General features: G+C 35.3%; 1 protein-coding gene across 2 annotated transcripts in view; it reads right to left on the minus strand.

Moving 5' to 3' along the window:
* Positions 1 to 17,700, minus strand: part of LOC123951333 (zona pellucida binding protein) — a 108,347-nt gene that overhangs the window by 29,279 nt on the left and 61,368 nt on the right. For both annotated transcript variants that reach the window (XM_046019970.1, XM_046019971.1), the window contains one exon: positions 6,849 to 7,026. In XM_046019970.1, coding sequence (XP_045875926.1) covers positions 6,849 to 7,026 — 178 coding nt within the window. The remainder of the gene's footprint in view (positions 1 to 6,848; positions 7,027 to 17,700) is intronic.

Consider the following 17,700-nt stretch of genomic DNA (forward strand, 5'->3'; position numbering starts at 1 on the left):
GTGACTGCCTCATTATATGCCCACAGCTTGCACCAGGCATCCCATCTCTTTAAGTTTCTCTTTAAGTTTCTGCATCTTCCTTCCTCCTCTTTATCCTTCAAAGCTAGGGATGGAAAATGCTTCAAGGTGTTGTAGTCCTAGGTGCCTCAACATACCTTACTGCCCCCCTTCACTCTGCCCAAACCTCTAACAATGGCACTTTCATTAAATGCTATGCAAAATACTACTGAGGAGGTGTCTGTTTTCTGTTTTGACCCAACTGATACACTACAGTATATCACATCACCTTGTTGAATGTTTTTTACTGGGCCTATCACCATATGTGATATTTTATTCACTTCTCTGTTTATGAGTTGTTTGACCTGATGAATTTAAACATCAAGGAAGTAACTTTTTAGGTCATTCATCAATGTATCCCTATGGACTAACACTTAGTAATAATAAGTACCATATACATATTACTGGATTCTAACACATTTCTGGTTGGATAAAGCATAAAATGATGCTATTATTGTAATAAAGGTATTTATGAGTTGCTGAAAGCTAAGTAGGAATTGGCTCATCGAAGGTGCAGCAAGTTATGCTCTGAAGCCAGGGTTTTATTACCGCAGGTTTGGAAGTGAAGAAATGAAGGGATTGCATGTGGAATTTAGAAGTACAAGTGAGAGCAATGTGAGGTGTGGGCTGAAGAGAAGAGGGATGGCAGTTAGGAGGAGGAGAATGATTGTCTCAGGCACATACACAGAAAATGGAATTCAAAGTACATGATTATAATAGGAATAGAGACAAGAAATAAATCTGGGAGAAAGACACAAAAGAGAATTTAACTGTGGCGGGGGGCAGTGAGGGAGAAAGAAAGTAAGGAAAAAGCAGGAAAACCACGTGGAATGTTGTCTGGTTCAGGAGCTTCGAGTGGGAGGGTGTGAGCCCCCAGAGCACGCAGTGACATGAGTAACACAGCCCTTGCTTTACTTGGCCCTTAAAGTCTGCTTTTTACTGTTTGGGAAGTGATGCTCCAAGTCCAATAAAAGAAGTTCCAACAAGTCTGTAATTACACCTCTATTGTTGGAGAGGTTAAGATAGGGTAAAAACTTTAATCTGAAATAAAATAACACACCAAAAAATATCCAAGTCAAAATGCTCACTTTTAAAAAGTAGTGCTCACATTTCTGTAAATTTATATAAAGAATAACTGAAAAAATAAAAGTTGATTAAGTGTAATTGTAAATCACCTTTAATATAGTAGTGAAAACAGGAAATAATCTAAAGATCAACATAAACAAAATGCTGAAACAATTTTATTGTTAGCTGTTTTAAATAAATAAAACTAGTACGAAGACAGCAGAGTAATACAGAACTATAACTTAATGGTTAATAGAAAATAATTCATAATAATTTCATTATTCCATTGAACCATCATTAATAGCTCTATTAAAATTATAAATTTATGAAGACAAAGATCAAGTGACACTACACAGAAATCATAAGTTTGAATCATTTGAGAAAGACTCCTTGTAAATTTATTTTTTTCTTCACAGCGCCTTTAACAATGGTGTTCAAGCTGATGGAAAAATTTAATATTGTCACATTTTAAAATGAAATATAACCCATGGAGACAAAAAACAAGATATAAATGTACAATATGACAAATATTTGCATAGAAATCTATCTAGAAACAGTGTAGGCTGTAAGAGAGAAAACTGGCATCTCCCTAAAATTCCTCCTGTGCCCCCACGAATCACATTCCCTTCCATCCCTCCAGAAGTCAACACTCTTCTGCTGTGTGGCACTCACTCCCTTGGATTCCATGATAGTTTGAGCACTCATGAATGAATCTCTGTAACAGTGGTTAGCTATGCCTCAATTGCATAGATTCTGTGGTGGTTAGCTTCCTTCCCAAGAGCTGTGTTTATAAAATGTATCCAGATGCTTGTGATCCCCACTCATTGACTGTCACTCTCCTAAAGCATTCCATTGTATGAACAGATCACGGTTTCTTCATATGTTTTACCATTAATGGACATTTGGGTTGCCTCTGGTTTGGGGCTATTAGGAAATATACAAAGATGAACTTTCCCCTAAGAGCTGAATGCTAGTCACGCAGTGCGTGCACTGCACATTTACTGCACTGCCAAGCTGTGTTCCAAAGTGGCAGGATCTCCATTCAGGCAGGCAGGGTGTGGCGACTCCCCAGGGGGTGCTATGCACCCTTTTCAACACCTCCTTGGTCACAACTGTTTACTTTCTGCCAATTTCACAGCTGTGGCAGTAGGATCTCATTCTGTTTTTAATTCACATTTCTCTAATTACATAAAGTTTGAACCTATTTTCACATATCCATTGATCATCTGGAATTATTCTTTTGTGAAGTAAACCTGTTCAAATCTTTTCTCATTTTTAAAAATTGTTTTGGTTTTTATAAAAAATGTTTTCTTACAGGTTCTTTATTCATATGCTCTGGGTACTAGTCTTTTGTTGGTTATGTCCACTACAAATAAATTTTCTCATTCTGTGGATTATCTTTTCTCTCTCTGCACTGTCTCAATAAACAGAAATACTTAATTTTGTAGAAAAATTATTCTTTATTAAAATTAGTGATGTTTTGTGCTTTTTTCGGAAATTAATTTTCTGATCCTAAATACAGATATTTTCCTACATTATATTCTAAAATATTTACAGTTTTTCTTTATGTATTTATGTCTATAACACATCTGGAGGTGATTTTGAACTGGGCCCAATTTCATTGTTTTTCTATATGGCTTGGCATTCCAGTTTTACCTCTGACAATTTTTGCTTTTTGTATTTGAAACATGTTATTTATTAAGCATTCACAAATTTAGCATTATATTATTTTATCATCCTTGGTGGATTTATCCTTTTATCGTCCTGTAACGCCCTCTGTGTATACAGTGAAACTTCTTGCCTTCAACTGTGTTTTCCCAACATCAGTTTTTTCTTTTTAATCATTATTTTTCTTGGTTTTTGGATTTAAAATTAAAGGTCAGGGGTGGGAGGTTGGGGGAACAGGTGGTGGGTAATGGGGAGGGCACGTTTTGCATGGAGCACTGGGTGTTGTGCAAAAAGAATGAATACTGTTACGCTGAAAAAATAAATAAAATGGAAAAAAAAATAATAATAAAAAAAAAACAAAACAAAACAAAAAAAAAACAAAGGTTGAGGGTTTGCATGTCCAAGCAGAATAAATTTCAGAGTCTAAGAGCTCTTTTAGAAGCAACTATATCTGTCAAACAATTCACTTTCACTGCATAATTAAAGTACACAAGGACTTTATAACTAAAATCACTTTATTAATAAAATTATCTCAAGATGTTTAAATACTCTAACCTGTAACCTCGTTATTTCTGACCACTCACTATACCACTATCAAAGAGCTCCTTGCTTGAGTCTTCCTGGGATTCCCAAAATTTGAATGTACAACAGCAAATCTTATATATAAAGAAAGCAACAGAAATTAACAACACTGCAAAAACTATTACTAAACTACACATTCAATCCTCAAAAGTCCGTGAAAAATAATGTTTCACTAGTAGAAGGGAAGTTGTATTATGTAGGTACTGCCTTACCAATGCTACTATTCAAGCACTTCCCTAAGGTATTAGCAGACCAACAGCAACAGGAAAGGACTTTACCAGCTGTTGCCATGCCCACACTAACACTCAGGAATCTCTAACTTCCACATGTATTAGAATCACCTAGAAAACTTGTTACAGATGTAGATGTCTGCTTCCCATACATTGATTTATTTTGACAAAAATCTTTGGGTATTTTTGGCACATATTAGAGTTTCAAAACTACTGCAATAATTTAAAGAGGAAGAAAAAGAAGGTGAAGTGTGATGATTATTATTATGTCAAAAAATGTTATTTAACATACTTTTTTTGAGGTGATAAGAATAAAATAAAGATAAAAAATAAGATATACAGAGTTAAATAGAAATAACAGAAACTACAGAAATTACCAGGAAATCATATTTCAGAATCTTATGTTTTAAAAAAAATTCTATCAGAAAACAGTATAATACTCTAGCTGGTCTTTGGTTTTGTATTATGTTTAGGATACAATTGATGAAATTAAGAGACATCTATGAGTCACAATTTAATTAGAATCTTCTCTTTCAGTGCCAAAATGATTGACAAAATCATCCATATAATAAGCAATGCTAAATGTAAAATTAAAGAAGTATTTTACAGTGAAAATTAATTTAAAATGTTAGACAAATTAGAAATGAAGAAGAACACAGGTAGAAATGTTAACGTTCCACTAGTTTATAAGCAAGTAATCTTTATCTGTCATGGACAAGTAAAATTACATGAGTGAAATAAGACATACAAAAGAAAAGACAACACCACTACTCACTTCGCCTACTGCTGAGAAAGTAAATAACCTTCTCTCACATAATGAACATTCCTGTCCTGACCAATCTCCTTTGTTGAACATAAACTCATGGTGTTTTCATTTTGGAAATAAGTGGTTTTACAAAGTACCTCCTAGGTTTCATTTGCTTCTTTCTAGTGGTCCATTTATACTCAAATGAAGTTCATTTAGTATGTTAATTCTGTCCTGTAACCAGTGGCAAATATTTTATACTGCCTTCCAATTCAAAGAATGATTTAAATGTCTTTTTGGGTAGTATGAGTTCTCTAAAAATTGAGATGGCCTCCTGTAATATAGACAAAAACCACTGTATATGATGGTCACATTAGACTTAACTGATTTCTGTTCAAAAAGCGAGCTCAGTCTTGTGTCATTCGTCTAACAGACAATAACAGCCCAAAGATAATTCTAAATTAAAATATTTACCATGTGATGGCATGAGATGAAATTTAGCAAATCTCTAGTTAATAAGTATACTGAGCAACGATAATGATCCCATAAAATTAAAAAAATAAATTTATTTCTGTCCTCTACTCAAAAGATGTGACTCCTGCTGCTACATTCAAGTTGAGCTATTCCACTTTGCTCTCTAAGCCCCACTATGCCCACAGCTCTTCTATACTCCTCCTCTAGCCCAGGTTATGCAAAAGTCTCCCAGAAACCTGACACTCCCTCAGGCCCTACCCTGGAAAGTAAATGCTACCTCTGCTACTTCAAAGACAACCTCAAGTCTAACATCATCTCAAAGCAGTATCTCAACCACACCCCCTGTGACCCAGGCCATCTGTATCTCAGTTTCCTTAATACTAACTCCTTTTCACTCTCTTCCCTGCAGATTAGCAGACCTCTTGTTCCTTAACTGTTCCAAGGATACATCTCTCCTGTCTCTAAACAGACAGAGGTAGGCAGAGACCATGTTTCTGGGAGAACAAAATATTAGGCAGAAAACACTTTTGAGACTTGTAAATTTCATTACATACTCCCCATGGGCTGTCTTCAGGAGTAAAATAACTGATGAATAACTTTATCAAACAGTACAGTGCATAACAAACTGAATGTTACAATTACATGGTAAAACAAGAAAATCTGGTAACTGTATTATTCTCCAAAATTTTATAAATGCAAAAAAATTTTAGTAGCGAAATTTTTGTGCTTCTCAGAGAATCCTGCTATTTTATTTGAAAGAGCTATGCTTAACTATTTCAAAATTCTTGGAATTAATGAGATACAAATATTTAAACTTTTTAGTTTATCTTAGGTCTTTATTAAGTGAAAATATGAATTCATTTAATAGACAGCTAAACTACCAGGTTCTGGTTCACTGTTTGGTTTTCCAGGCTTTCTTCATCATTATCTGTGCTCTAAAGTGATATACATAATCACAGATCATGAAAATAGTTAAAACTGGCATATGTGTTTTGTTTGTTACATCTGTGTCGTATTTCCTAAGATAAGTTTTCAAGTAAGTTTTGTCAAATTTCATATCCTTTAACAAAAACTAAATCAGAGAAAAAACCTAAAATACTGACAGAACTGAAGGAAAAAATAACATCAAAGTAAAATCTAGCCAATTAAATAAAGCCAAGCAAAAAGAATATTTAGTGCTCTATTATATGAAAAGGATTTTGATCTAACTTAAGATTGCAGAAAGAGAGGGGAAAGGAACAATCAGAGAAGACTGAATGACAATGGTACTAATTTACTGATGTTGATATTAGAAAGCCTTTTAAAACTGAATATTTGGGGGGGCAGGTGGGGGATGGGGCAGCCAGGTGTTGGGTATTAAGGAGGGCACATGTGGTGATGAGCACTGGCTGTTATATGCAACTAATGAATCACTGAACACTACAAACTGAACATAATAAAAAAATAAAATAAAACTGAAGATTATTTGCCTCATTCAACTTTTGAAAATAGAAATTCAAAGACATGAATCCATGAATTAACTCATCCTCAACAGCCTCTGTAGAACTCTGTAACAGAAAAGACAGATGAAAGCCAGAGAGTGATTCCACTCCTTAGAGCTAGGATCAAAAGTCAGAAAAAACTACCAGCAATAAAACAATTTCTGTGCTTAATTTACAAAAAGGTAAAAATATACCTCCTCTAGACTATACAAATGTAAACTCGTCAATAACTGATTCTAAACAATAACATCACTAGGTTCCTGCTAGGGTAAGTAGCTCTAAGTGACACACCTGTTCTTTGAACTTCCTCCCAGACAACTGCCTAATGCTACCATCCCTTTACCATAATATTAGTACAAAGGCCGAAATCAAGCCAGCTTTTTTCCTTTTAGATCTTCAAATTCACACAGTCTTTTCAAATACTGCTTCAAATAAGCTAGAGATATATCTAAATGACAGTAAAAATAAATAATAGGCATTCACTTAGGCATCATGAAAAGTGAGTTTTCATAAATAGAAACCATGAAATTACAGTTCATTACATACCACAGCATTCAGGACATTTTGGATGTTTCAGGGTATTCATTCCATACCCTGGAAAGCAGCGATTAATCCAAACCATTTGGAGAGTACCTTCAATATAGTATATTTCAGGCAATGGCTCTGCACGTCTGCCTAGAACTTCTACTTGTTGATTAAAAAATCTCTCTATAAGATTTTTAGCCTAAAATTGAAATACAATATGAGAAAATTATTATCAGAAATAAATTTAATTTTAGAACAAATAAGGGTGCTTATGTACACAGAAGCAGTGAAAACAAATTTTTGAGGTTCTTACTTAGTCTTATAGTCAATGGATATATATAACACATATAAAAATTAAAAAGATTCCACCTATAAACATCAAATTTCCAAATGTACTTCAAATACAACCCAAAGAAACCATTCAGATATATAACCAACATTTTGGTCCCTTTGGATTTTGAATAATATATGGCACATGAGCAAAATCAAAATAGCTCTTTGAAATTAAACATACTCTAAGAAATGTACTCCAACAATTAATGTGCTTAAAAACATGTACTTTAAAAGCATATCCCTTAAAAAGGAATACCCTCCACTCCTTCCACAAAGAAAAATGAGGTTTAAAAACAAGAGGAAATACAGTAAATACTAAAATTTCCAGCTCTGTTCTTCCAAAATTAAATTTATAAACTAATTAAAGCATCACCCTGATCTATAACTAATTGCCCTTCTACTTTTAATAACTATTCTGACTTGACTCCTAAAATTAAGAGGCTTATGATTTTCAGTGTCAGGTAGGGCCATGAATTCAAACCCTCTATAAGCCAGTTAGTTCTCCTCAATTTTATTGTTCTAACTTCTAATACAGTCAGGAGCATGAATGAATGGACTCATGCCAGTCTGTAGCCACAAAAGGTGTACTTCAACTTACTGATTTCTTTGAATGTCTGGCAAATTACACTCCTTGCATGAAAATTTTAAGTACAAATGTTCTTCAATACTATGCATTTAAAGTATATATACAACTCTTATTCTATTAGTCAATTACTCACCAACTTTTTATAGTTTAAATGGTTTGCTTTTGCTTTTGATAAATCTTGGTAAATTTGTTGCTATTCATTTGGTCAAACACATAAATTTGGTTAAGAAAGTACTTAAGAATTAATTTGATATAAATCTGTTATCTAATTAACCATATTTAAATGCCAGATCATAATTAAAAGTTTCAGAAGACACATCATAATCACTCAGCTTCCTAATACCACTTCCAAAGGGGGGTGGGTGGGAATCAACAATACTAGATATGGGAAAACCTGATAGGAACAAAAATGATCATATAAATCAGATTACTGTTTCTTATTTTATCTCTAAAAAGAATAAGGGATAGATCTCTTCTTTGACAAAAATAAAAACAAGGCAAAACACTTTTTATTTCTAGTATGTTTATGGTTAGCATGCATGGGGCTAATTATTTATACCAAAGGGTGAAACTGACAAATTCTCTCAGCTGGGTAAGGATTATAGATTTTAATGTAAAACATTTTCAACCAATTTGGATGATATAAGAACAAATCATAATTATAGAAACTTCCCATAAATTAATTATCTGGCCTAAGATATAAAGAATTAATCTGACTGAATAAACATCAGAGTTCCTAGCCCATGTTACTCCTCTCTTTACTAGCCCCCAGAGTACTTCAAAGAATGATTAAGCATCTATGGAAGGAACACATTCTACAGTGACTGGTCACGAACCAGAGGACTAGAACGAGAAGCCATTACTATTTCAACAATGATTAGTCTGTAAAATACATGAATTCTGTAAGAGAAAAGTTGAGTAGCTTATTTTAAATACCACAATCTGTTCCACTGATCATGCCAAGTTAGGTAGTGAATAGAGGTGATTGGAAAAGCTTCAATATTTGTTGCACATTGGTCCAACAAGCTTGGAAAGCAGTAACTACTTAACATCATGGGAATTCTACAACAAGCAAAACATATCATACATTACACAAGACCACAGTCCAACCAGAGCTCCATTATCCACTAGGGGAGAGCTAATATCTACCAGGTGTTACAGATATTATACCTGTAAGTTAGAGTCCTCTAGAAATCTTTAGTTAGCACCTATATTTGGAAATCTCTGTGGAAAATAACTATGGTCATCAAATGGGGATGGAATTAAGAAATAAAGGAGATAGAAACTTAAAGGTATCTTGGATAAAATGGAAAGAACTATGAGTTTGCATAAAAAAGACCAGTGATACTGCTGCTCTGGGAGCAAATAAAAGAATGGACATCATATCTTATAGAGAAGGTCCTAAAGGAGAACTATAAAAAATTATTGTGAACAGAAACATAAAGCTGTCATTCTCATGGCGGGATCACTGTAATGTGAATACTAGGCACACATGACAGTGAACTGGGCACAGACTATGAGATAAAGTTCAGTTTCTTTCCTTCTTTCCTTTTTTTCCTTTCTTCTTCTTTTTTTCCCCACCCTTTGGATAAAGCTCAGTTTCAAATCAGAACCAAAGCCAACAGGAAGAAAATAAAAGCTTATGTAACAATTTAAATTCTATGAAAGTTGTAATCCATTCCAGAGATACATACTGAATCCCAGCACTTCAGAAGAGAAAATTTTAACTTTGTTCTGTGGGGATTACTTCAATCCTGAAGCAAAAGACGAGAGTCCACTCTTCACTCAGCAATGTCACTGCAGTGGTGGTTGTTCCACAAGAATTGCAACTTGCACTAGAAAAACTAGGCTTTTAAGAAGAACACTAAAGGCAAACTATAATTTATATTTTGAAATGAGAGATTTAAACAGTTATATTTAAAAACTTTAAAGTAGCATATTTCTAATTGAAAAAGGCAAGCCACAGGCAGTAGGAGTACAAAAATGACATTTAAAACTACAGGAAAAGATTTCCACTTCCAACCATATGGTACAGTAGATATCCTGAAAAAACCTCCTTCTACTAATCACCTCACTGAACATAAGAGGACAAAGACCTTGTGTCACTATATTTCGACAATGACAGGGAATGAGAACAGAAAGGAAAGACAGGAAGCAAAAAAGAGAGAGAGAGGCGCTAAAGATGAGGAGAGAACTACAAATGTAATTGTAGCTAAATTCCTTATTCATTTGATACTAATCCTAGTATTCCAGGATGTTCCAATTTACCAGCCTACAGAGTATTCTAATTTACTAGCCTACAGAGATAAGGGGGAGAAGCCTTAAATATGTTTAAAAAAAAAAAAAGACTCTAAATAAAACAATGAACCAAGAAAAAACTTCAGTCACAAAGGGGAAATAAGAAAGCTTCTCTATCAAAGCTGGGGAAGGAAAAGGAAAAGGGCTGGAGTCGAACGATGGGGAAAGCAAAGACTTCTCTGTAAATTACTACACAATGATTTGCTTTCAAGAGGGAGGAAAATGGTGCTTGTACCCACTGGTCCAAAATCTAAGTGCATTGCTTTAGGGAAAAGAGAAGAGAAAGATGACCCTTAGGGTAGCTGGCATGACTCTACAGGCTACCGAGAAGGAGCAAAATCATAAAATACCTCCTTTAGAAGGGAGCTGGCACACAAAGCCCTAGCATTTCAGGACATTGCCCTGGGGAAAAGGACTGAGTTGCTCTTAACACTTGCTATGTTTCTCAGTACCCAGCATGGCTCTATGGGGTGGAGGGGAGGAATACAACTCTAAGACATTCCCCTAGGAAAGAGCTAGAGGAACTAAGAAGGTGCATCCAAAGAAAAGGTTTGGGAGACTCCCTATCCCACCCCACAAAATCTCTACTCTGGCCATTCCCTCCTAAAGCGAGAACATGAAGATAGGAAGAAGTGACAATTTCTTTACATGTACAGACACCAAACAAGGATCACAAAGAAATCAGGGAAGTATGAGACCAGAAACAAACAAAAAAGCCCCAACAGCAGATTACAAGGATATAAAGATCTATGAACTGCCTAACAAAGAATTCAAAATAATCTTAAAGAAGCTCAGTAAGACACAAGAAAACACAGAGAGATAATAAATGAAATCGGGAAAACAACACATGAACAAAATGAAAAGTCCAACAAAGAGATAAAAACCATAAAAAAAAGGACCAAAGAAATTGTGGTGTGAGGAATATAATGACTGAACTGAAAAATTCAACAAAGAGTTTCAGTCAAGCAGAAAAGAAATCCATGAACTCAAAAGCAGATCATTTGAAATTATCCAGTCAGAGAAGGGAAAAGAAATAAAACTGAAGAAAGCCTACAGGACATATTTGACACCAACCAAATCAACACACACATTATGGAGATCCCATAAGTAAGAAAAACACAAAGAAATAGAAAGCTAATTTGAAGAAATAATACCAAAGAATTTCCTAAACCTGGGAAAATAAACAGACATCCAGGTTCATGAAGCTTAAAGAATCACGTTGCACAAAGGACACCAAGAAACATGAGTTACGAAAGCAGTTGGAGAAAAGCAACCAACCAAATAAAGGGTACACCCCTGTCCTATGATACTATCAGCAGATTTCTCAGTAGAAACCTTGCAGGCCAGAAAAGTGTGTAATAATACACTTAAAGTGCAGAATGAAAAAGAAATTACCTACCAAGAATATATAGCCATCAAAACGGCCCTTTAAAAATGAAGGAGAGGGGCACCTGGGTGGCTCAGTGGGTAAAGCCGAAGCCTTCGGCTCAGGTCATGATCTCGGGGTCCTGGGATCGAGCCCCGCGCCGGGCTCTCTGCTCAGCAGGGAGCCTGCTTCCTCCTCTCTCTCTGCCTGCCTCTCTATATACTTGTGATCTCTCTCTGTCAAATAAATAAATAAAATCTTAAAAAAAAATAAAAATGAAGGACATGGGGAAGAAAGAAGAAAAAGAAGAAGACGATGACAAAGACAAAGAAGACGACGACGAAGAAGACGAGGAATATGACGACGAAGACGAAGATAAAGACGAAGATGAAGAAGAGAAGCTAAGAACTTCAGCCAGCAAACAAAAACTGAAGGAGTTCGATATAACCAGAAGCCCCAACATCTCAGTGAGAACAGTGCCTTACAAGAAGTTCAAGAGAGTTCAATAAGATGAAATAAAAGGATGCTAAATAGCAACATTAAAAATTAAAGTATAGGGATGCCTGGGTGGCACATGTGGTTAAGTACCCGACTCTTGGTTTTGGCTCAGGATGTAATCTCAGGGTCATGGGATCAAGCCCCACATAGGGCTCTGTACTCAGCACTGTGTGCTTAAAAATTCTCTCTCCCTCTCCCTCACCCCTTCTGCCCCTTATTCTCACGTGCTCACTATCTAAGATAAATAAATCTTTTAAAAATGGAAGTATAAATCTCACTGGTAAATGTAAATATATATGTAAATAAATGTAAAAATATATACAAAATAACATAACACTATAAGGGTGACACAGAAATCATTAATTAAAGCCAGTAAAAAAGTTAAAGACATAAGTATTAATATTAAAGGTAACTACAAAAACCTGTTAATGGATCCACAATATAAAAGATGTGAACTGTGACATCAATAACGGAGTGTGTGGGGGGGATAGAAAAATGTAGATTTTTTCATGTGCAGTTAAGTTATCCAGTTAAAACAGACTGTTATAAATGTAAGATTTATATATAAGCTTTATGATAACCACAAAAGAAATAGCTGAAGAAAGGAATCAAAGCATATCAATACAAAAAAAAAAAAAAAATCATCAAATAACAAAGGAAGTCAGCACCAGAGGAAGACAGTAATGACCTATACAGCAGACAAAAAACAATTAACAAACTGGAAAGAGGAGGCCCTTACGTGACAATAATTACTTTAAATATAAACAGATTAAAACCCCCAGTCAAAAAACACAGAGTGGCTTAATGGATAAAATAAGACCCAACTCTAAGCTGTGTACAAGAAAGTGACTTTAGATTTAAGGAAACTCATAGGCTAAAAGTGTAGAATGAAAAAAAAAAAAAAAAGCCATAGATGAAATGAAAACCAGAGCAAAGATGCTATACTTATATCTGGAAAAAATCACCTCGACACAGCAAAAAAAAAAAAAACAAAAAAAAAATACTGTCATAAAAAACGAAGTCATTATATAATGATTAAAGAGTCAATTCAAAAGAATGATATAATTATAAATATACCTGCATCAAATATAGATATATAAACATATAAAACAAATACTGACAGAAACATATAAAACAAATACTGACAGAACTGAAGGAAAAAATAGCATCAATATAATAATACTAGGACACTTCAGTACTCCAACTGCAATAATGGACAGAACATTTAAACATAAAATCAATAAGGAACCACCAGACTTGAACAACACTATAAACCAAATGCACTTAACAGATATACAGAACTTTCCATAAAGTCATGTTTATAAATACATCATTCTTAAGAGCTACAAGGTGAAAGTTACTCATTCTTTTTTTTTTTTTTTTTTGGTGGGTAATGGGGAGGGCACGTTTTGCATGGAGCACTGGGTGTTGTGCAAAAAGAATGAATACTGTTACGCTGAAAAAATAAATAAAATGGAAAAAAAAAGTTACTCATTCTATCAATGAATGAATGGATAACAAAATGTGGCATTCATGTACAACGGAATGTTATGCAACCTTTTAAAAGGAAGAAACTTCTAAGACACAGTATAATATGGATGAACCTTGAGTACATTAAGCTAAGTGAAATAAGCCAATTACGAAATGGCAATTACTATATGATTCCCTTTATATGAGGCATGTAGAAGAGTCAAAATCAAAGAAACAAAAAGTTGAATGCTGGCTGCCAGCCCCTAGAGGAGGAGGAAATTAGGAGTTAACATGCCCTATCCACAACTGGTGGAACTATTACATAGGAAAATGAGAAAGACTGTAAAGATGTAAAAAAAAGAGAAAGACTGAGAAAGATGTAAAAAATGTTATCATAACCTAAATACCAAAAAAGACACTCAACAAAAGCAATTTTTTTTTCAAGTACTCAAACAATGCTTACCAAGACAGATCACATTCTGGACCTTCCAACAAAGCTCACCAAATTTAAAAGAACTGAAATCAATGACATCCTTCGGGTAAACACCCAGCAGTGAGATTACTGGATCATAGGGTTGTTCTATTTTTAACTTTTTGAGGAAACTACCTAGTGTTTTCCAGAGCAGGTGTACCAGTTTACACTCCTAACAACAGTGTAAGAGGGGTCCCCTTTCTTCCCATCCTCGCCAACACCTGTTGGTTCCTGTGCTGTTAATTTTGGCCGTTCTGACAGGTGTGAAGTGATATTCCATTGTAGTTTTGATTTATATTTCCCTGGTTTGCACCTTATTTGCATTTCCCCATAATCTGTGATTACAAAGATGTTGAGCATCTTTTCATGTGTCTGTTCACCATCTGTAGGTCTTCTTTGGAAAAATGTCTACTCATTTCTTCTGCCCATTTTTTTTTTATCCCATTTAATTTTATTTATTTTTTCAGCGTAACAGTATTCATTCTTTTTGCACAACACCCAGTGCTCCATGCAAAACGTGCCCTCCCCATTACCCACCACCTGTTCCCCCAACCTCCCACCCCTGACCCTTCAAAACCCTCAGGTTGCCCCAACCTCCCACCCCTGACCCTTCAAAACCCTCAGGTTGTTTTTCAGAGTCCATAGTCTCTTATGGTTCACCTCCCCTCCCCAATGTCCATAGCCCGCTCCCCCTCTCCCAATCCCACCTCCCCCCAGCAACCCCCAGTTTGTTTTGTGAGATTAAGAGTCATTTATGGTTTGTCTCCCTCCCAATCCCATCTTGTTTCATTTATTCTTCTCCTATCCCCCTACCCCCCCATGTTGCTTCTCCATGTCCTCATATCAGGGAGATCATATGATAGTTGTCTTTCTCCGATTGACTTATTTCACTAAGCATGATACGCTCTAGTTCCATCCACGTCGTCGCAAATGGCAAGATTTCATTTCTTTTGATGGCTGCATAGTATTCCATTGTGTATATATACCACATCTTCTTTATCCATTCATCTGTTGATGGACATCTAGGTTCTTTCCATAGTCTGGCTATTGTAGACATTGCTGCTATAAACATTCGGGTACACGTGCCCCTTCGGATCACTATGTTTGTATCTTCAGGGTAAATACCCAGTAGTGCAATTGCTGGGTCATAGGGTAGCTGGGAAAATTGGACAGCCACATGCAGAAAAATGAAATTGGACCACTTCCTTACACCACACACGAAAATAGACTCCAAATGGATGAAGGACCTCAATGTGAGAAAGGAATCCATCTTCTGCCCATTTTTTAACTAGATTATTTGTTTTCTGGATCCTGAGTTTTATAAGTTTTTTTATATATTTTGGATCCTAAACCTTCATCAAATATATGATTTGTAAATATCTTCTCCCATTCCATCCATTGCCTTTAGTTTTGTTGGTGTTTTCTTCACTGTTTATTTTGATGAAGTCCTGGTAAATCATTTTTGCTTTAGTTTCCCTTGCCTCAGAAGACATATTTAGTAAGAAGCTGCTGTGGCCAATGTCAAAGAGGTTACTGCTTATGTTCTCCTCTAGGATTTTAATGGTTTCCTGTGTCACTTTTAGGTCTTTCATCGATTCTGAGTTTATTTTTGTGAATTATGTGAAAAACTGGTCCAGTTTCATTCTTTTGCAGGTTGCTGTCCAGTTTTCCCAACCCCATTTACTGAAGGGACTATCTCTTCCATTGGATAGTCTTTCGTGCTTTGTCGAGTATTAACTGACCATATAGTTGTAGGTCCATTTCTGGTTTTTCTATTTTGTTCAATTGATCTATATGTCTGTTTTGTGCCAGTATCACAGGTCATAATAACTACAGCTTTATAATAAAACTTGAATGGTGATGCCTCCAGTTTTGCTTTGCTTTATTTTGGCTATTTGGTGTCTTCTTCAGTTCCATACAAATAATGCTCATGGTATTTTGATAGGTATTGCCTTAAATGTGTAGATTACATGGGGTAATACAGTATCTTAATACTTGTTCTTCCAATCTATGAGCATGGAATAGTTTTCCATTTATGTCATTTTTAGTTCATTTATCTGTGTTTTTTATCTTACTTTATTTAAATTCAGTTAATTAACATATAGTTAATTTTATTGTTCAGATGTAGAGTTCAGTTATTCATCAATTGCATGTAATACCCAGTGTTCATCACATTACGTGTCCTCAATGTCCATCACCCAGTTATCCCATTCCCACCACCGAGCTTCCCTCCAACAACCCTCAGTATAAGAGTCTCTTATGGTTTGTCTCCCTCTCTGATTTCATCTTATTTTTCCTTTCTTTCCCCTGTTTTGTTTCTTAAATTTCACGTATAATTGTCTTTCTCTGACTGACTTATTTCACTTAGCATAATACCCTCTAGTTCCATGCACATCATTGCAAATAGCAAGATTTCATTAGTTCTGATGGATGAGTAACATTCCAGTGTGTGTGTGTGCCTGTGTGTGTGTGTGTGTGTGTGTGTGTGTGTGTGTGGGCACGCGTATCAAAAATGACCCTTTCCGTTCACTACATTCGTATCTTTGGGGTAAATACCTAATAGTACAGTTGCTGGGTTGTATGGTAGCTCTACCTTCAACTTTTTGAGGAAGCTCCATAGTGTTTTCCGGAGAGGTTATACCACCTTGCATTCTCACCAACAATGTTTTATAGTTTTCAGAGCACAGATCTTTTACCTCTTTGGTTAGGTTTATTCCTAAGTATTTTATGGTTTTGGGTACAATCAGAAATGTGACTGATTCCTTGATTTTGCTTTCTGCAGCTTCCTTATTGCTATATAGAAATATAGCAGCTTTCTGCGTGTTGATTTTGTACCCTGTGACTTTACTGGATTTATTTATCAGTTTTAGCAATTTTTTGGTGTAGTCTTTGGGTTTTCTGTATAGTTTATCATGTCATCTGCAAATAGTGAAAGGATACAAAAACACTGATTTAAAAGGATACATGCACCCCAATGTTTACAGCAGCATTATCAACAACAGTCAAATTATGGAAATAGTCCAAATGCCCATTGACCAGATGAATGGATAAAGAAGATGTGGTATATATACACAATAGAATATTATTCAACCATAAAAATGAATGAAATCTTGCCCTATGCAACAACATGGACAGAGCTATAGAATATTATACTAAACAAAATAAGTCAGTTAGAGAATACAAATACCATATGATTTCACTCATATGTGGCATTTAAGAAATAAAATGGAAGAGGGAGGCAAATCATAAGAGACTTTAACTATAGGAAACAAACTGATGGTTGCTGGAGGGGAAGTGGGCAGTAGGGGAGGATAGGTTAAGTAAGTGATGGGGATTAAGGAGGGCATGTATTACAATGAGCACTAGGTGTTATATATTAAGTGATGAATGACTAAATTCTACTCCAGAAACCAATAAAACACTACAAATTAACTAACTACAATTTAAATAAAATCCTGGAAAAAAAAGAAAATAAAACAAAGGAGTGAAGGAAAAAAGAGAGAGAGGCAAGCCAAGAAACAGACTCTCCACTAGAGTACACACTAATGGTTACCAGAGGGGCGGGGGGGGGGGGGCATGTAAGAGGTGGGGGAAACAGGTGATGGGAATCAGGAGTGCACTTGTCATGATGAGCACCAGGTGATATATATGGAAGTGCTGAATCACTAAGTTCTACACCTGAAATTAATATTATACTGTATGTAAACTAATTAGAATTTAAATAAAAATTTAGAAAAATGAAATAGAATTGATGACATATGAAAATATGTGAGATGCAGCTAAAGCACCGCTGGGTGGAAATTTACAGCACAAACCTTAATATGAGGCAAGAAAAAAAAATCAAATACTA

The sequence above is a fragment of the Meles meles genome, chromosome 10 (assembly GCF_922984935.1).
Source record: "Meles meles chromosome 10, mMelMel3.1 paternal haplotype, whole genome shotgun sequence".
Lineage (NCBI taxonomy): Eukaryota > Metazoa > Chordata > Mammalia > Carnivora > Mustelidae > Meles > Meles meles.